The sequence below is a fragment of the Clarias gariepinus genome, chromosome 17, assembly GCF_024256425.1.
Source record: "Clarias gariepinus isolate MV-2021 ecotype Netherlands chromosome 17, CGAR_prim_01v2, whole genome shotgun sequence".
Lineage (NCBI taxonomy): Eukaryota > Metazoa > Chordata > Actinopteri > Siluriformes > Clariidae > Clarias > Clarias gariepinus.
In genome coordinates, this window is record NC_071116.1 from 13819166 (window position 1) to 13845107 (window position 25942).

The 25942-nt window shown below is 37.0% G+C and overlaps 2 protein-coding genes across 2 annotated transcripts in view; one reads left to right on the forward strand and one right to left on the reverse strand.

Annotated features, from left to right (window-relative positions):
• Positions 1-712: 712 nt before the first annotated feature.
• On the reverse strand, positions 713-5996 carry chordc1b (cysteine and histidine-rich domain (CHORD) containing 1b). Its single transcript, XM_053515626.1, has 11 exons — positions 5815-5996; positions 5444-5493; positions 5269-5325; positions 5028-5179; positions 4794-4894; positions 2892-2950; positions 2728-2798; positions 2533-2638; positions 1498-1617; positions 1247-1309; positions 713-1004 (listed from the first exon to the last, which is right to left on the reverse strand). Exons 1-11 carry the CDS (start codon positions 5876-5878, stop codon positions 831-833), a joined length of 1017 nt encoding a protein of 338 aa, XP_053371601.1. The 5' UTR covers positions 5879-5996; the 3' UTR covers positions 713-830.
• A 3853-nt stretch (positions 5997-9849) lies between these two features.
• The window catches only part of LOC128505418 (protocadherin Fat 3), a 54946-nt gene continuing 38853 nt past the window's right edge, over positions 9850-25942 (forward strand). Inside the window, exons 1-3 of the mRNA XM_053475819.1 lie at positions 9850-13129; positions 18799-19116; positions 25874-25935. Of these exons, the coding sequence (XP_053331794.1) occupies positions 9850-13129; positions 18799-19116; positions 25874-25935 (3660 nt within the window). The remainder of the gene's footprint in view (positions 13130-18798; positions 19117-25873; positions 25936-25942) is intronic.

Sequence of the window (25942 nt, forward strand, 5' to 3'; positions counted from 1 at the left end):
TCATCCCATGGGTGGAAACTAGCCTAGAACTTTTTTTTTTTTTTTTTTTTGGGGGGGGGGGGGGGGGTAATGCAATATAATTGAGCATATATCCTAGTTTATTGGTGGTCAATTTGTCTTTTTCCTTTATTGTTCAAGTATAACTTACAAAGTGGGTATATACTGTAACAGAATTTAATACATTCAGTGAGACTCAACAACCCATTTAATGTTGAGCATACCACCCACTTAACATTTGAGACTTCCCAAGATGCAAATGTGGAATACCACTGTCTTTATAAAATATTTGAATTCTTGTTAAAGTATGCAATCAAAAACCACCCCATTTATTTAAACCCTGTTTAACTGATATACTTGGAGTATTACACTTCCATTGTTGTAGGATTGGTTCAACATTTAATTATATTGGTCAAGTTAAAAGATGACTTTTAATGACATGGAAAAATAAACTATGGGAATGTAAAGTTGGTAAGAAATATACAGAGTGGGTTGTGAAAAATCATGGCTATTTCCACCGTCATCTACTTAGTATTTTACAGTGATTACCTAATAGCAATAGAATTCATCATAAACTCAGTGACTCTGGCTATCGTGCTTCAAGCAATCTACCATGGAAAATGACAACCATTCATAGTTTAAAACAATTAGACCAGTAGTTCTGGACCTAATTTAAAGGAAAATTGCATTTCATATTGCAAAGTGCAATGAATCGTGAACACTCTGAATCCTGTTTTAATAGAATTTCTTTCATGCATTGTAAATGTTTCATTATTTGTTGAATTACTTACATAGGAAAAGGTCAGAAATATCTAACAGCTCTGCATGTTCTTCTAATCATCACTATCACTATCACTATCATGCCCCCTTTTCTTCTCTTCTTCTTTGGGTGGACTGACTGCAGGTGGAAGGTCCAGCCGTGCCCAAGACATCGGCTCAGCTTTCTTCAAAACAATCTCAATCTTAGCAGCCATCATGTTCAGTGTGCTTTTACTTGTGTCAATAACCTATAATGAGAATGAAAAGCCTGCTATTTAGCCTTGGGCAGTGGTATACATGTATAATAAAGTGCTTGCAAACTAGTACTTGCTACTTACTGTACAAAGTGTCAATGTAAACAAGTACTCTATACCACTACTGTACATCAAGTGAAACTGTTAAAATTATTACAATTGCAAGAATACTATTTTCAACATAACCACTGTATACAGTACAATGAATTCTGAGATGCATAAATACTAGTACTTACACCCCATAAAATAATCTTCTGGTCAAATTCCTTATCTCCATCAAATATAATGTGGATATCCAGCTGCAACAAAGGGAATTACTTACAGGATGTTCAATGTAATTTAAATTCTAAACTTCTTACTTGTAATAAAGTTTTTGCATTTAAGATTGTAGAAGTCAACACTGAAATTGATAAATGTAAAACAATGAGTTTGACCATGAACAAAACTCTACACCCATAATAAAATTGCAAATTTAGTGCAGTTGTACCTGGGTACTATTGGCATCCACATAGCTAAGCTCAGGTACGGAGTTTTTGGCATAAACTGTTATGGTGACCTGGCTTCCTGTTTGGTGCCAATCAAACCTGCATGGCACAACCTTCTTACCCTGAAAACAGACATTCACAAAAACAGTAAGTTCATACTCTCCAAAACATTTGATTTCACTAATGAAATGTAGTCTTTGACTGTTACTGCAACTGAGTTCTAGCAAGTAGCCAAAATGAATGGAAAGGGGGAGGAAAGAAATTTGGTGTTACCCAACATATGTTGCCACCTTACTTTATGAAAAACATAAATGTTTTATTTTCTTTATAAACCCGCCTAGGCTTTGTGACTGCAGAGATCATTTAAGCTATATAAGGAGCTAATTTGAAACCGAGCCAGTTTCTCTAAAGATGTTTTAATTGCTAATTTGCCAGATAAGAGTGTGCTTGGCAAAAAGTAAATGCAATGCTTTGATCACTTACTTCTTCAGCGATCAGCTTTTTGGGATGAAATGTTGAAACACTGCTAATGTTTACCCAAATTTAGCAAAGTCTTTTGATGGTTGTATTTATGAGGAGAGACTGAAAATTAAACAAAAAGGAATAATTCAAATTTCAAGGAGCCAAAAGTCCTTTTAGCTATAAATCAAATTGTGGTGTTTATGATAAATATTCCAAATCTCTGAGACAAAGTAATGGTTAGAATGAGTGGATAAACATAAATTTAATTGTTTGTGTGATTTTGTGTGTAAAACTGTTCTTAAGGTAAATCTTCATTTATATAATTATTGGTTTTGGCTCTATTCTGTTCATTGACAGCCCGTGTAGTATTGTGTGTACAGTCTAGCTTACCAATTGGCCTTGGCATTTTTTTAATTCCAACATTTCTATGCCTCTTTTTCAGAACTGAAATGAATGTGGCAATAAACATGACAATCCCCTGCTCTTTGGACTACTATGCTACAGAACCCTTTTGAGAAGATGAAACAAACCATTCTCTTAGTAAAATATTCTAATCATCACACGAAAAGGCACACCGAATCTTTTTTCCGCCATAGGTGTTTTCCTTTGGTGCAGCCCTCCTGAGAAAGAAAAGTGTTGAAGTCAGATGTTTTCCTTTTGCAGCAGCTCCAGTATTTCATCCTTTCAAGAAAAAAAGATGCAATATTATCCAGCAATATTAACTAAAAAAATAGGTGTTAAGATATACTGTTTATTGGGTTACTATTTACCCCTCATGGAAGATTGGGAATCCAGCATGAAACAAACAAAGTTCCTCATTGCTCTCTGTTCCACTGAAAGTCTACCAGAATGGTCAGGAAAATATTAAATAATTTAATAGCTGGTAGTTTAGATTAAGATATCATAAAAATAACAGTCTGTGCACAAAACATACCTTGGTGCAGCCTCCATTTTTACAAGATGTACCAATCTTAATTTCATCATCTTCCTTATCTGTAATACAAATATACAACTTAGTCCTTTTCTGACAAGCAACAGAAAGAAACCAGCTTAGCTTGAACATATGCACACAATGTTATAATCTTTGACACAATATTATTAATGTAGCTAGTTTTTTTCTATTATTTATATATATATATATATATATATATATATATATATAAAACATACATACACACAGTGTATATATATATATATATATGTGTGTGTGTGTGTATATATATATATATATATATATATAATGTGTGTGTATATATATGTAGGCTACTGTTGCGCTTGGCTTGCTAATTAGGGACAACCCAATTATTTTGATTCATTACACAATCACAAACACACAACTTCTTTAATTCCTTTTGACTGTGTATTGCTGCTTTGCGACAATGACAACTGTTAAAAGCGTTATACAAATAAAATAGAATTTAATTGTATGCCCGGTATAGACATTACATCACAAGTGTGTCCTTAGGAATGTAACAGTAGGCAGCACATCAACTTTTCGCCATACTGTGAGGTAATAACACAAATGCAACGCTTGCGTTAAAGTGTTTTTGGAAATAGGTCAAGACAAAAAGGCTGTGTAGCCAGGCATTCCATCACAGCCGTGTCACAGGCGTTTGTGGGGCCAGGCGTGTCACAGGCGTCCACCAACAATTGTAACAGTAAGCAACATCTCAATCAACTTTTATGTCACACTTAGAGATAATAAAATGTACATCTTCATTTGATTACCAGATCATTAGGAAATTTGGCAGCAGTGCAACTTTCTGGATGCCAAGTGCCATAAAACAAGATTAAGAAAAGACCATTAGATGGAAGTTTGTGGGTGGAGCAGCTTTGCGACAATGACACCCTCTAGTTTAACATGCATATATACACATATAGACACACACAGACACTAATTATATATATATATATATATATATATATATATATATATATATATATATATATATATATATTAGGGGTGGGCGATATAACCAAAATCTTCTATCACGGTAGAAGCAATTTTATACCTTCATAACGATATATATCACAATATAGCAATTTGTATCTGAAAATGCATAATTAAAAATTCACGTTCGTCTCATTCGTATCAGTTTTCTTATACCCAAACCAATTCCACAACAAAGACGATGCACCTTTTTTCTTTACAATCTCCTCGTTGTTGATTTTGTCACATGTAAGCTGCTGCACCGTCTTCTTCCATTGTCGAAGTGTATGTGAAGCCAAACACATCAAAAGTGGGACAAAACCGTGGCACCTCATTGAACCAAATATCTGCGCGGCCCAGTGGACAGCACAGCGCGACTATCTGGATAGCGCAGAGATGATCTGGTTTATTTGCGGACTAAGTTGAGCAGCGCTGCTCGAATCACAAACCTGCGTGACCCACTGTTTTTTATTTAAATTTTTTTTTTTAAATGTAAGGACTGTTTAATATTGTTTCTCCCTTGCCAAGCCTGGTTTGTACGTGCGCATCCCAGCGGGGTAAAATTTATTTTGATGGTTGGCGCAGTCTATTTCTACCAGAGTCGCGCAGGTTCGAGCAGCGCTGCTCAAGTTGGTCCGTGCTGCATGATCCACCGGGTCTGAATATTTGGTCTGCCCATGCCGGCTCAATCGGGTGCCACGGTTTCATCCCACTTTAGATGCATTTGGCTTCCCATAGAAGTGAATGTGTATTGCGTGGTTACGTAATCTCAACCGTGCAAAAACGTCACGTGATCTCAACCGCGATTAAGACGATAGATCAAAATCTCTATCTGTTGACAAATTTCTACCGGTTAACCGTGTCTACCGGTATATCACCCACCCCTATATATAGATAAATACTAACCTTCTTTCTCGGGTGTATTTTCAGACCCCTTGAGCTTTTCTAAAGCCTGCTTAAGTGAAGCAGAGACTTTCTGTGGTAATCTTGATAGTGGTTCATCTGGACTGCAAAAACAAGAAAAAAAAATTTTAATTAAAAAAAAAATAATAATTCTTTTGTGACATCTGTGAGCAAGTACCTTTAAACTGGTTTACATCATTAGTAACAACAAAAAAGTACTGTTGAGACATCTATTACCTTGGTCGCTGTATAGCTTGAAAAGGTTTCGGTGTCTGGATGATGGACTGTGGTTTAAAGTCATCGATATCCTTCTTTTCTCCAGATGTCCGGACCTCAGGTTTGATGGGTTCAGGAGGTTTCTCCTGGTTATGAGGTCCTTTTGTACAACCCTGAGGGGAAATTAAGATAGAGTGCAAACAACTGTAGCATTTCTATTTATTAAAAACAAACACTTATTTGGCCCTGACAGTTTACTTACAGCAATACTAAGGAAATCGGAAAAGTCAGTTGTGCGTCTCTTACAGCACGACCAACCCTAATGAAAAGATAAAGAATACAACAAATAAATTCAAATAGGCTCTTAAAAAAAGAACGTGAAAGTACTTTGTATAAAAAAGTTTGTATACAAGTTTGCCACCTCCTCATCAAGTTACCTTCAGTGCATCGTGGAAAACTGGCACTCCTGGGTGATAAGTACATTCATCTGTGAATAGGGAATGGAAATATTAAAAAAGACTGAAATAAAAAGGAAAAACAGTACTTTAACTACCTGGTTTAGACAAATACAATAGTTCTTAGCTTACTAGCTACACACGTCAGTGGCTAATAACCGGCAGCCTTTGAGCTTCATGCCTTCTTGACTAAATGGCCTTTAACTAACCAATAAAACTATTTAATAATGTTTACTTTGGAACATATCGCTTATTGAAATTAAACTAGCTAACATGAGGCTACCGTTATCCGGTTCTCAAAGCCAGTAAAAGCATGCAGCTAACTGTTTAGCTTTGCAAGCTCATTAACTCACCGTCAAGATTCTTCTCAGGGTCAAAACGTTGTCCACATCCCTTATTATAACAAAGCACAGACATTATGTAACTACATATATTTACACAAACTCTAAAATATCACGGAAATGGCACTGAACCAGATGAGGATCCAGTCGGATCTAAAACGCTCCTTGCCGCTTCCTCCTTCCGCCATCTAGGGCTGAAAGTCGATCTCCAAGAGAGGCGAATCTCCGATTCCAGGCATTAATAATCAAGGCTCGATTCCGTTTTGCCACAGCAATCTATCTATTTTCAGCTAGCGTTAGAGGAAGAGTTAAAAAAAATTAAAGGTTGAAGCTAAAAATAAGCTGATCATCTTTAATGTAATGTAACACGTAAAAGTCCATCTGTCTTTCTGTACGGCAGAACTCTCTGCCTAAAATCAGTACAAAGAAATAGCATTTTGTAAGGTTCAGTATCTTACACCTTCTTTACACTAAGTTGTACTTCTTTCGCTGTTAGCCGAATACGCTCCTTGTTCAGTAATGGGGGGATCAAATAAAAAGAAAATAAAATATAAAATAGATTTGATAAAGATTACTTTTTGACTTAAAATGACTCCAACACGTTAAAATTCACCTAAACCACTTTAACACTGTTATTTCAGCAGTGAAAATAGTGAAACTTCTAGTAAAATATTCAGTTTAGATTTTCTAACTATTATCTATTGGTGCTTGTTTTACATTGAGCAAGTAGCTTATTGGTAGCTTCATTTGCAGTAGATTATTAAATCTGGCACATAAATTTTTATAATATAGCTTTTACTCAACATTTTGATTTCATTTATAGTGTAGTTTCAACTTCAGGCAGATATTTAACTACTGCAAAACTTTTCTTAAATTCTAAAACGTGGTGTATAGGCGAAACCCTTTTTGTTGTTGTTAAAAAACATTACTATTACATAAATAAAATGAAAAATATGTAGAAGAGTTTTTGGGAAAATAGATTAAGCCATGGCATTAGCAAAAGTTTATAAAGTTATTATCAAAAGAATAAATGTGTGGGTTTAATTTGCCTCCTGTTAGTCATTTTATATACACTCCAAGAGCCATGATCAAGTTCAAGTTCAAGTAGGCTTTATTGTCATTACAACCATATACAGTTAGTACACAGTGAAACAAATCAACATTCCTCCAGGACCAAGGTGCTACATGCAACATAAATTTACAACATAAATTAACTGAGACACTAAACTAGCTAACCAAGAGGCCTAGTTAGCTTGCAATGTTAAACCCACCTACGGTAAATGTTTGAGAAGTAATCTCACCTTAAAGTACCTAAGGTTTCTACTGGATTCCAATCTGGTGACTGGGAAAACTTAAGATGATGAAGATGATGAACTTATTGTCATGCTAATAAAACTGATTTGCGATGGAAGGGGTCCCCAAGGGCTGATAATCATATTTATTAATTATAAGATAATAGTCATGAATGCTGGTTGGAGCTGGTTGGCCCCACAAAAACTTTGGCCTAGGGCCCCAAAAGACTCTCGAATCACCTCTGGCTGGAAATAGTAATTGGATGATAGGTAATAATTACCAATACTTTACTAGGCAGTGGATTTCAAGAAATGATTGATTAGTATTAATGTACAAAATGTGTGCTGAATTAACATTCCATACACCATTATACCATCTTCATCACTCTGAACTGTTGACACAAGACAGGTCAGTGCCATGGATAAATGCTGCTGGCGCCAAATTCTGACCCTACCATCTGTGTAACTCTGCAGATATCAAGATTCATTAGACCAAGCTGCATGTTTTTCCATTCATCAAACTGTCCAGTTTTGGTGAGTCTTTTCCCATGGCAGTGTCAGATTTTTGTTTTTGGCTAATAGAAGTGAATCCTGACATACTCTTCAGCTGTTGTACTTTAGTACCCACATTTTGTAGAAAAGAAAATCCATACATATACAGCTCTGTAAAATGGAATTATTTCCATAGAAATGGTGACGAATTTGGGAGGAAAGAAATCTCCTTTCTGATGAAATCTTTCTAATGCAGCCTCATTTGTTCAGCAGGGTACCTAGTTCCTCCAGTCCCGATCTACAGCAATAAATAAAGATGGACTTTCACCGGTCATAAAATAGTATTTTCCCAAAATGTTTACCCTATTCATTTTAAAATACTCAATTAAAGCAAAGTTATTCTAAACCATTGTCAGCTAAATGACCTCATATTTACATGGGAAACTCTGACTTTTACATTGGCAGATCCAAATGGAATAAACTATCAAAGACTAAACATTCATTTGTTCTCTTGTGTAATTTGTGGAAATATTATAGTAGTGTAGACATAGGAGAATTTTAAGCAACTAATAGGATTTCACTTTAAAGTAAAAATACAATAGAACATGCATGTCATGTATTGACATTTTATCAAGTCCCATTGCTGCTCAAAAATATATAACATACATCTTGAAGCAAAAGCTTTATAAAGACTTTTTAAAATTCCGTTTTAAATTATATAATATTTTTATTGCAGGGTGTAACCTTTCTGCTAAAATCTTTCTGGTTATTCACAGTTGATCTCCCTTTTTAACAAGGCCTTTCAGTTCTGCTGGTGTCTAATTTGTATGTGTTTTTTATTTATTTATTAAATGTATTGCAAATTCTGATCCCAGATCATTAGCAGTTAGATATACCCGAACCTGCACGTCTGACATCAGTCATCAATCCTGGTCAAAATCAATGCAATCACTTTTTCAAATGCAGGGCAGAAGTGTTTAAGCGTGCCTTAACTTTGGCGAGTGGGCGGAGCTAATGCGTTCCTTAAATTTGCTTTGAAGAAAATGATGCAGAATGGGCGATCTCTCTCTCTCTCGCTCTCTCTCTCAAGATTCAAGAGTCAAAGGTGCTTAATTTCTTAAGCCAAAGCTTAGAAATAAAGCACAAGAATATATCAGGAGCAGATAGATTACAATAAATAAATGTATAGAAAATAAAAGAATAGAGGCATTTAGCTCTGCAGTCGAAGATAATGTAACACTCTTGAACATTATTGGAAATAAGAAAAGAAAAAGAAAAGCAATAATGTTAATAATAATAACAGCGATCAGTGTGTGTGTGTGCATGTGCTCTCTCTCTCTTTCTCTCTCTCTCTGTATGTGTTTTCTGTCAAACTTTGTTCTGCCAGTTTTAGCGCACAGCTAAAATCTGGTTTTAATGTTTATATTCTGGATTAAAATGATAATAATCAGCGCATCAGTGATCAGTCACTCAGTGTCCCCATAAACCAACAAGGACACATCATCACCAAGCCGAGGCGCGCGTGCAGAGCTGACAGTGTCTCGTGAGCGCGCGTTGCGAGCCGTGCACTGCGCACAGGAATCAGTGCTCGCTAAGGGACCGAATCAAGCTTGAGAAGGGGATCTACTTTCTCTCTGCATGGTTGAATTTTAGCGGGTAATTTCTTTTACTAACACTCGCTCATATACAGGTAAGACACATCTTTCTTATTCTAATATTCCGGTCCATGATCAGTTAAGTTCAATCGCGCGTTGCTTTTGCGCTCCAACACATTGGACATGTCAGCGTGTGCGTGTGTTTACTCTGGGCAAAGTATTATTTAATAGATAACTTGTTCATAATTTTACGTTATGAACAAGTTTATATATATATATATATATATATATATATATATATATATATATATATATAATACGTGTTTGTTATTTAGCGAATATTTTCACATTTTTTCTTCACCTTTCAGTGAGTGAGTTTTTTTTATTCACAATTTATATTGCTCTATGTGTTTTTTGCTGTGAGATTAATTCCATAGGAAGACAATTGTAAATTCAGACCTTGCCTCATTGCTGAGCACGTTATCCTCCTGATTAAACTCTTTTCAACTTTTTTTTGTAATTAACTGTTGGCAGCACTTCAGAATTTCATCCTGGCATTTCATCAACAAGTTCATTTTAAAGAGATTCAATTTTCGTGTCTTCGTGAATTAGCCTGTATGTTGTTTATAGCAAGTAATTTCTTATTTACAGGGACACTGGATGATGACATGGCTATAAACAGATTTTCTGCGAGAAATGTGAGAGCCCATCTGGCCAGCTTTTCCCTCTTGCTCCTTTGGCTGCTTACCTGTTGTGCACAGCCACAGCCTCCTGAATCACATGATTTTCAGTTCACCAGGACTGTCTACAATGCAACTATTTATGAGAACTCTCCGGCACGGTCCTACCTAAAAAGCGAAGTCAAAATGGGGATCATTCTGATACAGTCCATCCCAGCGGACATTGAATACTCGATCATGTCAGGAGACGAGGGGTTGTTTGAAGCCGAGAAGTACGTGCTGGGAGATTTCTGTTTTCTGCGCATACGTACTAAGGGGGAAAGCGCAGACATTCTGAATCGTGAGATAAAGGACTACTACACATTAAGTGTAAGAGCTACAGCTAGTGGTGGTCTACAAGCATATACAAAAGTCATTGTGCAAGTTATGGACATGAATGACCTTCGACCTTTATTCTCACCTACTTCTTATACCATCATTGTACCTGAAAGCACCCCAGTGGGGGCCAGCATTGGCCAGGTTACTGCCACTGATGCTGACATAGGCTCCAATGGTGAAATTTATTATTTCTTCATAAAATTAGTGGAAGAGTTTGCTGTCCATCCCACCAGTGGCATTATATATCTTACAGCCAAACCCGATGTTGATAAAAATACAAAATTTGAACTTGAGGTGTTGGCAGTTGATCGTGGAATCAAAGTTTATGAGAACAATGGTCTGAGTAGCATTGCAAAAGTATTAATCGACATCATACAAGTTAATGAATTTTCACCAACACTAAATGTGGTTGCAGTTGTCCCATCTGTGACAGACAAAGAGCCAGTGTATGCTGTGGTTACAGTGCAGGATCTAGATGAAGGTAGAAATGGGGAAATCGAATGGGTTGGTATCACCAAAGGTGATCCTTTGGAGCAGTTTGTTCTCAAGCAAGCACCACGTGGTAATAATTACTTGCTGAAAATGTCTGAACCAGCAGATTTGAATACATTTCCATATGCTTATAATCTCACTTTCCAAGCCAAAGACAGAGGCATACCTCCACGGTTTTCCAACACTCAGATTCTTCAACTCTTGATAAAAAGACCAGAGCCTGTGCTTTTTCAATTTGAGGAAGATATATACAGAGCTACAGTTAATGAGATGGCTCCTCCTGGAACAATTATACGGACTGTTGCAGTCTTTCCTAAGCCACAGTATGTCACCTATAGCTTAAGCCCTACATTGGATTCTACATATTTCTCTATTAATAGTTTTACTGGTGTCATATCAACAATAAGGCCATTTACCATGCCAGGACATCAACTTTTTGAGTTAGAGGTAATAGAATCTGCAAGTGGTCTGAGTGCCAAAGTGCAGATCACTGTGGAAGATGCTAATAATAATGTTCCAACATTCACCCAAGATTCATACAAAGTGACTGTCAGTGAGAATACTCCAATTGGTACTGTAATACTTGTCGTATCAGCAGTAGATGGCGATCAAGGGGATAATGGATGCATAACATACAGTATACCAATCCTTCAGCCTGTGCCCTTTACAATTAACCCAAATACCGGTGAATTAATGACATTAAAAGAACTGGATTTTGAATCATCTTTGGAAACATATGTTTTCTTTGTCCGGGCTTCAGACTGGGGCTTGCCTTATCGAAGAGAGAGTGAGGCAAATGTTACAGTACAACTTATAAACATCAATGACAATCCACCCCTTTTTGAGCGTGTATCATGTAAAGGAATAATTGGTCAAGATTTCACCAAAGGACAGACAATATTCACTTTTTCTGCTATTGACATTGATGACCTTGGTTTGGTTAAATATAATATACTGTCTGGAAATGAACAGGGCATCTTCAGTTTAAATCCAGACTCTGGCATTTTGTCACTGAGGAAGTCCCTTGTTGGTGCTAATGTTAAAAATGAAGTGTTTAGTTTAAGAATAGCAGCCACAGATGGTGAGTTATTCTCTGAGCCCACCTTTATTAACATATCGGTTGTTAAAGGGAAAACTTTAACCAGGAATTTGAGTTGTAATGACACAAATGTTGGACAAAAAATTGCTGAACAGCTTCTCAAAAAAGCCAGTGCAATGGACAAATCAAAGATTGAAGAAGCTTACAACGACCTATATTCTGTCAATCGTCACACACCTCAGTTTGAATCTTTTTCCTCTGCTATAGTAGTTCGTGAGGATTTGCCTGTTGGATCAACTGTCATGAAAGTGAACACCACTGACAAAGATACAGGCTTCAATGCTCGCATTCTCCATGTTATATCTGATGGAAATACTGACAGCTGTTTCAATATAGATATGGAAACTGGTGTGATTCATATCTATCAGCCACTGGATCGTGAAAAATCAGACCGATATCTCCTTAATATAAGTATATATGACATGGGTCTGCTTCAGAGGTCTAGCTGGAGGCTGGTAACTGTAAACATTGACGATGTAAATGATAATAGCCCTCAGTTCTCCTCGGAGAGCTACACCGCAGTGGTGCCTGAGAACACAGCCATTGGAACAGAAGTGATCCAGATTGTAGCCTCAGATATTGACCTGGATCAAAATGGTGAAATCTTTTACACATTATTGACTAGTACACCTCTTTTCATCATTAACAGTGGAACTGGGTGGCTCTATGTTTCTGGGAAGCTGGACAGAGAGTCAATGTCAGATATTACCCTGAAAATTGAAGCCAGAGACAAGGCAGACAAAGGGAATCAAAAATCCTCTGTGACGACGCTAAAGGTCTACTTGGACGATTTAAATGACTGCCCACCCATGTTTATTCCCAAGAGTTATAGCTGCAAGGTATTAGAAGACGTTCCTGTAGGCACTGTCATTACATGGTTGCAAACCCAAGATCCTGACCTTGGATTGGGGGGAAAAGTAAATTATTTCCTGACTAATGACTTCAATGGGATGTTCAAGGTCAATGTGGAGAGTGGAGCTGTAAAAGTGGCCAAGGAACTAGACTTTGAAAAGCAGCAATTCTACAATATCTCCGTGGTTGCAAAAGATTGTAATGACTCTGCTCAGCTTCATTCTTTTTCTTACATTGAGGTGGAGGTGGTTGATGTTAATGAAAATTTTAATGAGCCCAGCTTCTTCGAGTTTGCAGTGAATGCCACTGTTAAGGAGAACTCACGCCTTGGAACAAGTGTGGTTCAAATCACTGCTAAAGACAACGACACGGGCAGGGATGGCCAACTAAGATACTCAATCAAATCTGGCAGTGGCCTTGGCAATTTCTTCATTGATGAGGAGACTGGTATGTTTTTAATTACTTTAGTACCTATGCACCATTTTGTGGTAAAGACATTAATTTCTCTTTTACCTGCAGAGCACACACATTAGATATGATTTGTACCATGAAGGACATTAGTAATTAATATGATAGATTAACACTAATGCTTCTGTTATGTGGAAGTGTAACATTAATTATTCATGTTCTTCTGGATATTGCCTAATAGCAGTCCTTAACATAGAATAAAAACCTACAGCAGTGAATTACTAGGCACTCTATTAATCATTTCTCCTGCATGAGAAATATAAAAAATATAATGTTTTGTGTGTGTGTATATATATATATATATATATATATATATATATATATATATATAATTACATTTTGACATGTTATAATAAAATGGGGTTCTTTGTGCTAGCAACAGCCTGGCAATTACACATTATTACAAGGTTGTTGCTCTATCAGATAAAATTACCTCTTCTAGCCATAAACGCAAACTACTGACCTAGAAAACAAAAATTAACCTTCATGCCTTTTGAATACGCATTCTTAAAAGCCACTTTGTTACTGAGTTTGATATTCAAACTTTTAGTAAGAATATCAAAAGCTGATTATGCAGAATTCAGTTGAAGGGAAAAATATAAAAATGAGGAGGCATGTTAAGCAACACTCTGATCATTAATTACAGCTAATTACTATTGATTAAATAGTGGAGTGCTGTGGGGTGACACAGATGTGGTCCTCCATTTACATGTCAACTATTTCATTTGAGTATGTTAATCTTGGAGTGTTTAAACGTATGACAAGTGTGACTAGCCATATCAACACTGCAGATGATGATAGATATTCTACTAAGAATCACAGTTTCCTGTGCGTCAGTGAGTCTTATTCTAGTTTTGGTGTTTCTCTTCAAAAATCTTTCCTATTTTTGAGTGGATTTCTCCAATGGTCCAAAGACATGCAGATTAGGCTAACTGGCACTTCCAAATTGCCTGAAGGGTTTGAGTGTGTGCATATTTATGCCCTGCAGGATGTATCTAGAGTGTATCTTGGCTTGAGTACACTGGGTTCGGCTTCTTGCGTTCCATGACCCTGTACAGAATAGGCGGTATGGAGAATGAGTAAGTGAGTGTTGGGAGACATGCTGGAATTTTGCATCAGTCTCTTTAATTTCAGGAGCTTTTTACGAAGTGAAATCTGTATACGCTGTGAAAATCTAGAGTCAAACATGCTCACTTTAATTTTCTTTAAGTCCTGCAGTGATTGATTGTAGTACTGCATGTGTAAGAGCAAGTTAGTAAAATTAACTTCCTCTGTTTAAATGTCACTGTGAACTAAAGAGACGGATGGGATTTATAAAAGGCTTATCCTCACTTCACTTTTCTGCCTTTAGCAGCTATTGGTATTCTCACCAGAACTTGGAGAAATAAGTCAAAGCACATTTTCATTTAGATTGCTGTCACAGAGGAGACTCAGCTCTAATTTACCTCTGAACTGTGGCCTTTTTTTATTCCTGGTTACATTCGCTATATCAAACTCATTTATACAGAAAAAAACATAATTACAGCATGTCATCATGGACAGACTTAAAATAACCTTATTGCCTTATTGCTCTTTTGGGGAGTTTTTTTCATGTTTGCCCAAAGCCATGTGAGGTGGGAATTGTTACTATGAGCATAAATCTCTTTCCATGAACTTAAGTCAGTTAGATTTCATTTTAATTAGATGTAGATTACATTTAAATGTTGAGAAAAAAGCACGATTTTAATTAGAAGTAGATTACATTTGCATGTTGAGAAAAAAACATCAGTCTTACAAAAGAAGAGCCTTAAGATGAAGAACCTTAACAGCCCTTTAATATTCACAGGTTGTTGTAAGATTTTTTTTTCATAAATATCAAGCCATGTGGGACTAGTGAGTACAACAGAATTGACTTTTGAGAACTTTTAAGTAAAACTTAGGATTCTTGGTGACATGCTTCATCATCATCATGTTCATCGTCTATACTGCCTATCCTGTACAGGATCACAGGGGGGCATGAAGCCTGTCCCGGGAGACTTTGGGCTCAAGGTCAGTGTACACCCTGAACAAGGTGCCAGTCCATCACATTGCGCACACTCACACACACACACACACATACACACACACACACACACACACTACCGCACTTTTTATGGCTTGTATAGCTTTAGTGACACGCAGCTCCAGGGTCTCTAGTTTGATCCCAAGTTTGGGTTACTATCTATGCCGAGTATCTGTGCATGTTTTTGGTTTTTGTCTACTTTGAAAAACATACCAGTAGGTGGATCAATCTCTGCTTTGTGTATGAATGTGTGTGCACATGGTATTCTGCAACGGACTGGTGTTTCATCCAATGTGTGCTCCTCTATTATGCCCAGCGTTTTCATTTTAGGTTCTGAATTCGTTGTGACCCTGACTAGGATAAAGAAGTTACTAAAGATAAATGAATGAATGAATTAATGGGTTCATTTTGCTAGACCTCGCTAATTTTAAAAATCAGACTGCTAAATATTGATTACCTCTTAAAAAGAGTCTATCAGGATGAGATTTAGTCTTGGATAGCGGCCATTAAATCGCAAGGACAGCAATACTTCTTGATCATGTCTTGATTCAGATGTTTTTTTTTTTGTGTATGTTTGTGTGTTTTTCTTTTTTATTTTAATTAACTAACAATTTTAGTTGCCATTAATTGACATAAACAGAAATTGGTAATTTGACTCAGGTGTATCAGGTCATCTATTTGATTGGCAATAAGATCTCTCAACCACAACACCACACAGGACTAATACCATTTTTAAAAGATCCACTATTATGACAGTGTCTCTTCGCACTTATCCTAGATATTCATGGGCACTTTCATGCATATTTGCACCCCCCCCCCCAGTCATTTTTCTTGATTTTTCTATATTTTTCTATATTGTACAGAATATTTTTATTTGTACAAAATATTTTTATTTCATTCTATCTAAATTTATTTTTTACTGTATTTCTTTTTGTTCATAATTATTTCTTATTAATAAGCTTTTTTTTTAAGGTCACGGGCAGTCATATTAGCATTTCACTGCATATCGCACTGTGTATGACTATGTATGTGACAAATAGAATTTGAATTTGATTGCTGGCAATACTGTGAACTATAAGATTTTTTTATTATTTGTTATTAACTGAAAATTATAAGTAAATATTGTTATATTTTTAACTAATCATAAATTAATCACTTATATTTTAAATGAAACTATCTGTGAAACTTACAGTGGATTCTAAAGAACTGGGCAATTTTTTTCAAATTTCAGCAACATCAGAAAAAAATTATATTTTCCTGTAAATTTGCTTTAGTTTTGAACCCAGATACATCAGATAAATGTTAGGAAATGTCAAAAAAAAAAATAAATGTCAGAGGAATATTGTAAGCATAAATATAGTCCAATCATATGATCCTTTGATATAGAGGTGCAGTCTAATAGTAGGCAAACTAGTTCTAATACATATTTATAATATAGCTTTTATACTGTAGCACATAAACTGTTCCATTTTATCATTAGTTACTTATTTACTATATATTTATTTGTAAAGATCATAGCATTTTACACACAACTGCAATGTCTAATCTACATCTGCAGGTAGATTTTTAGGTTTTGTGCATATATACTGCTCTAAGTTACGCTTCATTCAGGCTCTCTTCAGTGCAGGTTTTCATTATGTATTAAAACACTTTGTCCTTTGAAACCCTTTCTATGGTATTCTGCATGTGTGCATGTTGGTTTGAAAGACCAATCCTTCCTACAGTTCAGTTTTTGCTATTAGATATGGAACTACATTTTAACTTAATAAGAATGTAGCTTGGTTTCTAAGCTGATTTGTTTCTCACAAATTCTATATTAATTTTAAATATAATTGTAGCTTACATGAATGCCATTTTTGCTATATATATATATATATATATATATATATATATATATATATATATATATATATATATAAGATGATATTTACTGCAAGTCTTCTATATGTTTAATATAAATGATAATTAAACAACTCACAACCAGCTCGATTAATCAGATGGTTAATGCTTGTGTTAAAATAACTTGGTTAGGTGTGAAGGTTGTAATACTAAGGTATTTTCCAGATTGTACTCTCTGACCTTTCTTGTCACCTGAAGGTTTGAAGACTGAATGCATTTTTAAAAAGAATGAATACAAATTTTTGTGTTTGAAATGAAGGTGTTTGGTGCATTGCTGCTTTATCCTGTTGTGAGCTGATCCATCATCTGTCTCTCTCTGTTACGGCCTCGTGTATAAATATGTGCACATTTGTATGCTTGTGTGTATGTCCTCTGGTGCTTAATACCTTCTGCAGAAGCCTATTCGATCCTAATTACAGTCTAGGAGCAGTGCACTGGGTGACCTGAGTGGACTTTTTTTTTTCTACTCATGGTGGATGTGCTAGTTGGAACCCCTGCGGCAGCACTTTCTGGCTGAGTGGTACTGAAGTGAGTTCTATAGTATGGACTAGTGGATAGGGACAGCTGTCTGATTGCTACACTGCTATGTGCTGGGTGACTTTGTTGGCAGCTCAAAGCCCCAGCGGTGATCATATTTACATGTGGGAGCACTGCAGCATTTGAGGGCCCCAATCACAGAATGGCAGAGGTAGCACTTTGGTCAGAACCGATTAGATGTTCTACGTTGAAGAGCTGAAGGTCGTCCAGTCCCTGAGTGTTGCCATGGCAGTTGTTCCCCACAGTCAGAGACACTCCAGACGATTTCTTCAGCATTTAACATAAGACGCTGCGCCACGTTGGTGTGTTTTTGACACCGCCTGTTAAAAATCTGTTCATTCAGCATTTATGTCTTTGGCACAGCGTTGTGCTTCCACAGCAAAAAGAAGGCATACATGAATGAAATCTCTTTATTTATGTACATATTTTTTCCTTTTCCATTATCTTACTTTCAAATACTGATTAGGACTTTTCTTCAAAGTGTTTGTTTTGTAGGGAGTCAATGATAAAGTAAGAGTACCATGCTTTTAATATTTCCGAACTGAACAGTTTACTTTCTGATTGCTAGAGGTTATGTTCAGTAGCCTGGGTAGCTGGGAAAATTTTAACACAGCTCTGATGATAAAACACAAGAGTTTTAGCTGTTTTTGTTAGGGTGAGTGTGTTTGTAAAAATTTTAGTATTTTAAAAGTATCGGTCATCTAAATTATATTCATGTTAGGGTAATAAATCGTCTGATGAAACAGGAGCACATTACAACTATTTTTTCTTCAAACTACTGTATCATTGATATTTAGCATTACAAGAATGTGTGTACTAGTAACCAAATTACTAGTACTGGGTATTAGGATCCCAAATCTGGCAAATGTAAATCTGTGACACCTTCAGTATTTTATATAGATTGACTTCCACCAGTTTGTGATGGATAGTAAAATGTCTACTCTTAAAGACTTAAGACAAGACTGTGCACATTTGAATAGAAAGTAGTATTATCTTTTGATAAAAATAGTTTTAAAAAAGTTTTTTTCGGGGCCATATTTAAATAAAACATACTAGCATAATCGTGTTTATACTGATAAGGCCCATGCCTTATGTGGTAATTGATAGTGTTTTTGCATGTTATGTGATGTTGCATGTTCAGAGTTTAATGTTGTGCTATCTTCCCTAACAGGAGTGATCTACACTTCTAGTATTCTAGACTGTGAACGTCAGGACTCTTACTGGCTAACCGTCTACGCCACAGACCGAGGGGTTGTGCCGTTCTCTACCTCCATCGAGGTGTATGTCCAGGTGGAGGATGTCAATGATAATGCCCCTTTGACCTCTGAGCCCATCTATCATCCTTATGTATTGGAGAATTCACCCAAAGATGTTTCAGTGGTGCGTGTACAGGCCAATGACCCTGACGTTACTTCTTTTGCCGAACATCTCACATACCGCATCACAGCAGGAAACCCACAAAACTTCTTCACCATCAATTCCAAGACAGGTGAGAAAATTATCCTTTATTATTATTATTATTATTATTATTATTATTATCCTGAATATTTTTTTTATTTATGCTGGCTAAATGACAATTTACTGGTCATGCAGAAAATGCAAAGTAAATTAACTTATACAGCCATAACCATAAAACCAAAAACATTTAGCTCAATATTGTGTAGGTTCCCCTCGTGCAGCCTGGGCAGCTCTGGCCCCTCATGATCCCATAAGACCTTGGGGCGGCTGTGGTATCTGGCACTGGGACGTGAACAGCGGATGCTTTGGGTGCTGGTTGAGTTAGTTTTAGGGCTCATCTGTGCATGTGTGTATTTTAGCATTACATTGTTGTTTGTGATGTTTTGAACAAAGCTACCACATGGTCCATGGTTCATAAAACAACAACAAAATGAAACTTATTCAGAGTTTATTTAGAAAATTACCTGTATGCAGTACTCAGGAAATCTCTATGTAAAAAACCCCACATATTTTAGTTGTTTATGGAATCCTGACTCATAAATTGATTTAATTGAATAATTAGAACCTGCTTACACACTTTTATTATACCACGTATTTAATTAAAATTCCAACATCAGCACTTGGCAATTGGCCATCTATGTACTTTGCTTTGTCCTCCCTACCCCTGGTAGCTCACCCCCGTAAACACTCCCCCCCCACCCCACCCCCTCCCGCCCACAACCCCCACTTCCCAAAACAAAGTTTATGCTATATTTAAGAAAACCTGCAAAGACTTATTGCTTTTAAAACACTTAAATTAACTAAATTCTGTAGTTACATTTCTGCTACTTTGAGTTTTAAAAAAATCATCTTTTCTCCATGATTCCTTACACTCAAAACTTTATCTATCTGTAAAATCTGGTGCTAACTGGTGCGAAAAAGTGGGCCTGTATTGTGAAGTTCACGCTGTTGCTTTTCTGTTATTCTGTAATTCATCAAAAGTATGTGTGATATTTTCAAACTTTGGGAAAGGTTAACACCCTTTGACCAAGCTTAGATATAGACACTTTGTGTTTTTATAAAACCATTTATTTTTTCTAGACATACCCGCAGTGTTGTGCATGAACACGCTAAAAAAGCGCATGAATAATTTTTGGTGAACGGTGAACTGATCGGTTTAGTTGTCAACTAAAGAATGTGAGCCTCATTAACATGCCAAGTAATGAAAGCAAGCGACAAATACTTTGTTCTTTTGATTTCTAATATTGCTAATAAAGACATACCACACACTGACAGCAGCTCCCTGACACCTACAAATCATTAACAATATCTCGGAAATGTTGATGTTTTACGAACAAGTGAGCGAGAGAGAGAGAGAGTGCATAGCGATTCGTCTTTTGCTTAGTGAACCTATAATTGTTTGTAGTGGGCGGGGCTAATATATTATTATTATTATTATATACTGTATATGTATACGTAACCTCACTGTCTCTCTTCTCTCTCCATTAGTATAGTTGAGTCTTATGTAGTGCTGTGGCTGAGTTGAGGTTGAGTAAAGCACAAATACATGTACACAACTTCACCTAATCATCAAAGTACAGTAAAATGTAACGTTACTCCTGCCCATAATACCAGTGAAAATAATGGTAGTTTTTTTGTTGGATTTTTCTATTGCTTGTGATGGGTTTAATGTTTGTAAAAGACATGTTGCATCATCAGCGTCATCTGCAGCTAGTTCGTTTTTGCATAATTTGCTAGATGCATATTTTATGTGCTTGAAATTCATTCATTTTACAAATAATTACCCCAACTTTAATATAATTTAGGACATACAGTGTTTTATGGTAGTTACCACAGTAGTATTAATGTCAAATCTTTAAAATATAAAAAAATTATAGGGTAGACAGGGAGTCATGAAGAGGTCCTGGGAGTTTCAGTTGACCCCAAGATTGCTTGACTTCCATCTTAATAAATTTTTTAGAAATGTCTGATGGTGTTTAACACAAACTCAGGGCCCAAATTCGGCAAATAAAAATTAGAGGTAAAAATTATTGAATACATTTTTAACAGCTATTAAATAATTAATTAATATGTACTTATTTCGCTGATGTAAGTGATTTTCATATATTTTGATCTGTTTTAAAATATCTAGTGTGGAAGTTTTATGTAGGCTAAAAATATATTCAGCTTTTAAAATGAATCATAATAAAAATATTAATTATTTTTAAATTCGACAGAAAAACACAATATTATGTTCTGGACATGTTTTGTCCCAGTCCACAAGAATGACTGATATTTAATCATACAAAAGAATGCAAAGTGTAAGGAACAAAATGACAAGAAAAAAAAAGTGTAATAAGCCTTTTTTGTAATTTCACAATTTTTGATGCTAGCTAGCTAAAGCTATGCTACATTAGCCACATTAGCTTTGGCTCCAGTGTTGGAGCTGGGAGCCAAATCTGGTATTTACATTTGTAGAATTAAAATGATTTCCAAAATTAATAGATGAGGTTCCAGATCCCATGTGATCAAAATGATTTTATCATTTTTTTATTTTAGATATTTTCACTTCTAGTTATACTGGTTGTGGGAACAAAGCCTAAAAGTTCCTCCCAAATATGGCAACCATAACAGAAAACTCGATCGGGGCTGAAATGTTCAATGAATAATGTGGTCTTCACACAATAAAGAAAACTACTTACCATCCAATTCAGATCAGGAAATAGCCTTTGGACCACACTGTATATATTTAACTGCTCTGAAGTGCTTCTGCATTTAACTCATGGATTTTATGTCCTAAATGAGGCCAGTGGCAGCACAATCTGAGATGGGCAATAACGGATATTGATCCCTTTGCTTACTAGCTGACTAGTAATTACCTTTTGTTTCAGATTATCTACAAGCTGCAACCCTAACACACACTTATGAACACATATATACAGTGCAACATATCATATTGTATGTTGTGCTCCTGCTCAAAATGATTCTGTATCTCTAAATGTGCTTACTTCTGCCATATGTCACACTTCATAAGTAATTAGTGTGTGGACCTAAATAAAAAAGAAAATGGTAATTTATCCTTTTGGGAGGGCTTAACAAAGTAGTCCCTTGGGCTACACTGTCAGATGGCATACATAAACTGGCACACTAGGATTTTTTTTATGTAAAATTGGTCTAACAAACAGCGAGAATAGTGTGACATGCTGTGCTGTTTGCTGTTGCTGTGTGTGTAACAATATGGTGTGTGTGTGTGTGTGTGTGTGTGTGTGTGTGTGCGTGCATGCATGCATATGCGTGTGTCGGTGTTTGTACAAGTGTGTGGGTGTTTTTATATAGTAATTAAAGGTGATACAAGCTACCTTAGGGTTAATTGTCAAAAATCTTGTTTATTTAGCTAGAGTTAAACATGTGCCTAGCAAGTTTTAAATGATTTTCTTTGGGAAAATATCTGCTATAAAATTCAAATTTAAATGCCACTTTAGGAGAGACCATATCGTTACGGGAATGTGAAGGATAACGAATAAACAAATAACAAATACATGAAAATTAAATTTCAGTTTTTATGATCTGTTTTATTATAATCTATTTTTTTCTACAGATTGTTATGTACTTTTTAATTAAATACAGTTTAACATGTACTAGAAGTGCATATAGGGTATATACCTCAGTACAAATATTGCCATTGCGGTTAAAGTGTGGGTTATATATTGTAGCGGCCTAACAAGGCTGACAAATACGAAGAAACTATTAAGTGTTTTATGTAAAGACTTAATGAACAGCTTCTCTTTAATGACTGTAATATTCATGCATGCAATCTGGAGCTCCAGTGTGGTAGTGGGGACGAATTAGGTTGGGGTGTAGGTCCACAGGGCATAGCTCAGTGCAGTTAGAGTCCTCAGAGTTGTGGCACAGTGAGCCGAGCACATTGGAGGCAGAGGCGGCGGGGTGTGCACAAGGGGCGTGTGGCAGGCAGCTTCCTGCTTGGCAAATTTGGACCCGAACTTGCAGAGACAAGAGACGTGCGTAAGTATGCGTTAGGAAACCCACAGATTTACCCACAGCTTTCTACCCACGGGTTCTATAGTATGTGGTGAGTGCTGTGTTCTCTAGCCAGGGTGAATTTAGATGCTTCACCTAATTTCCCCACACAATGGCGCTGCCAAAAGCAATAAATGTGCTGTTTTACAATAGGGAGGACACGATTGATATTACTTTGCAGATTTTTGACATACAGTACTCACCCACTGATCTAAAGGGTGAGGGCTGCTCCTTTCATGCCACGTCCAAGCAGAATGCGGGCCCTCCTTCCAAACAGCAGGTCGATGAGGGTGAAGCCAGTGGAGGCATGTGGAGTTTTTTGGACCACAAACAGTATGTTTGCTATAAGCTGGTTCCAGTTATAGCCCCCACCCTTGCACACTATTTGCCGCAGCATTCTCTTTAGCATTTGGTTAAATCTCCAGAATGGCGTGGAATGAGTTAGGTGCATAAGAGTGCTGACTTTCACCTGTGACACTACAAAGAGATTGTACAGCTCACCTCACCTCAGCTTGTGCTAGTAAAGAAGGTAATTTCTTACTGAGAGGTAGAAGGCAGGCCAGGGCTGTGGAGGTGTGTCGGCTTTATCCTAAATCTCAACCGCCTGTTCTCAGCAGTATGTTAAGCAAAGATTTTTCTTCTGTAGCTGCGTGAAACTACCATCATGCTTTACCTGCTGAGACAGGAAGAGAATGGGATTAGAGGGATCATTAGCCTCACATCCTGCCTTAGCGCCTACGCCATCATCCGGAGTTTGCACCAGCCACACCGGTTGTGATGGCTCTTCCTCGTTGGTAGTAAACTGGGACAGTCAATTACCTCTGTAGTCTTCACTTTAGCATGCTCACCATTTCTAACATCATCATTGGCTGTCTCATGCCTACTGCCTTCCTCTCCTATTTTGGGAGGAAGTACAGCACATAGTCCATTGCAACTCTCTCTGCCATTTTGTAAGACTTTTAAGGTGGCTGGCCGCAGTGCCAAGAACTTTCCAACATCTTTTTTGGCATTTCCGAGAGAGAGAAATGGCACAGTGGGGCTCACCTGTGAGCAGTGGAATGCTGCTGCACTCCTGTTGAGGCCGGCCCTCCTGCTCTGGCCCCACAAGGTTAAAGCTGTGAAAGCTTGGCTGCCGTTGCCTGCAGAACTTGTGACAACTGCTCGAGGAGTGCCTTTTGTTGAGTGCTGGTTTCAAGGAGATGCCCAAGATATTCTTATGGAGATCTTTGTGCGCCCAGTTCTGGTCTGCTTGGCCATATTGTCCTTCCGAATAGCAGGTTGACAAGGCAGAGAAAACCATGGAAAACCAGTTTCATAAAACACAAAGAGTTATTGATTTTCACATGCTCAATTAATAGCTTCTTCTTAATGACCATAATACTCTGGTGTGCAGTCTGGAGCTTTAGTGTCGTAGCAGGGATGCATAAGGTTGGGGAGCAGGTCCATAGACTGTAGCTTGGTGCAGATAGAGTTCTCAGAGTTGTGGCATGGCGAGCAGTTGAGGCGCATAGCACGGAGCAGGAGGCGCGTTTGAGGCAGAGGTTGGCTTCCTTCTTGGTGAATTAGGACCGAACTAGCGGCGTCTGTTAGTCCAAGAGACATGCTTAGGTACTCTGTGTGCTGTGATTAACAGGTTGGAGCCAGAAGGTTTTCAAGGGCTGTGTAGGATGGCTTTCACACACATGCCTGCACACACCAGTTTACCGATAGAGACTTTTACTCAACCAATCACGTGCGCACACACAGACACACAGACACATGGACACGTGCACACACACACACACACACACACACACACACACACACACACACACACACACCAACTAGCATACAGACAAGGGGTAGGGGTAGGCGGTTGCGTAGGATGACTTGACAAAACAAGAAGTGCATGCATGCCATATGATACTTGATATTTGGTACTCGTCTATCAAGACTTGCTCGTTTTTCAAGTCAAAATTTAAAAAAAAAAAATTTGTTACCTTATGATATAATAAATCACTTTTTTTCTTGTAGTAACACTTTCACAATTATATTGTTGTTCTTTGCTGCCCAGTGACTTCTTTTGGTATAACTTTGCTTTACGGCTAAAATGCTGTATTTATAGTCACTCTGTGTGCATGTGTTTATGTTTCCAGTTTCCAGCTGTTGTAATTTGTTTAATGGAGTCTCTCTGGATCAGGGTGTTGTACATTTAGGAATAGTTGCCATGTTTAGCTGCACTACACTGCTTTTTTGTACAAACAGTTTCAACAAGAACATGAGTTATGCATTTTATGCTATCTGCTTCCTTTCTAGTTCCTCATTCTATCTACAGCATTACAAGGATATGGGCCAATTGCTGACATGCTCATATTTATTTAGAATGCATCTCCATTCAGATGTCCTACCTGTAAAGGAAAAGCTCTGCTTTTAATGACCCTCTATTCTCAAACTCTCAGGGGATAGTTAATGCTTTGCAAAGGACACTAGGGGCTCAGAAAGAGAGATGCCTACTTCATGCCATCTGTAAAATCTGGCTGTGTGATCAGCCTCCTGAGCATTACAGGAAGCTGTCCACTTCCCCCCCCTCCCATAATTCATACACTGACGTATTTTTTATTATTATTTGTTTCACTATATTTAGTTGTCTATGGGTAATTACCACTTATTCTGAATTCAAAGGCCACTATTATTTGTGACACAAAAATATTCCTTGTAATAGTTCAGTTTTTAAGATGTTTTAAATGTTGCGTTTTATATTATTAGGAGATAATAACAATAATTGTATTTAGGTCTCATCACTACGACATCAAGGAAACTGGACAGGGAGCAGCAAGCCGAGCACTTTTTGGAGGTATTTA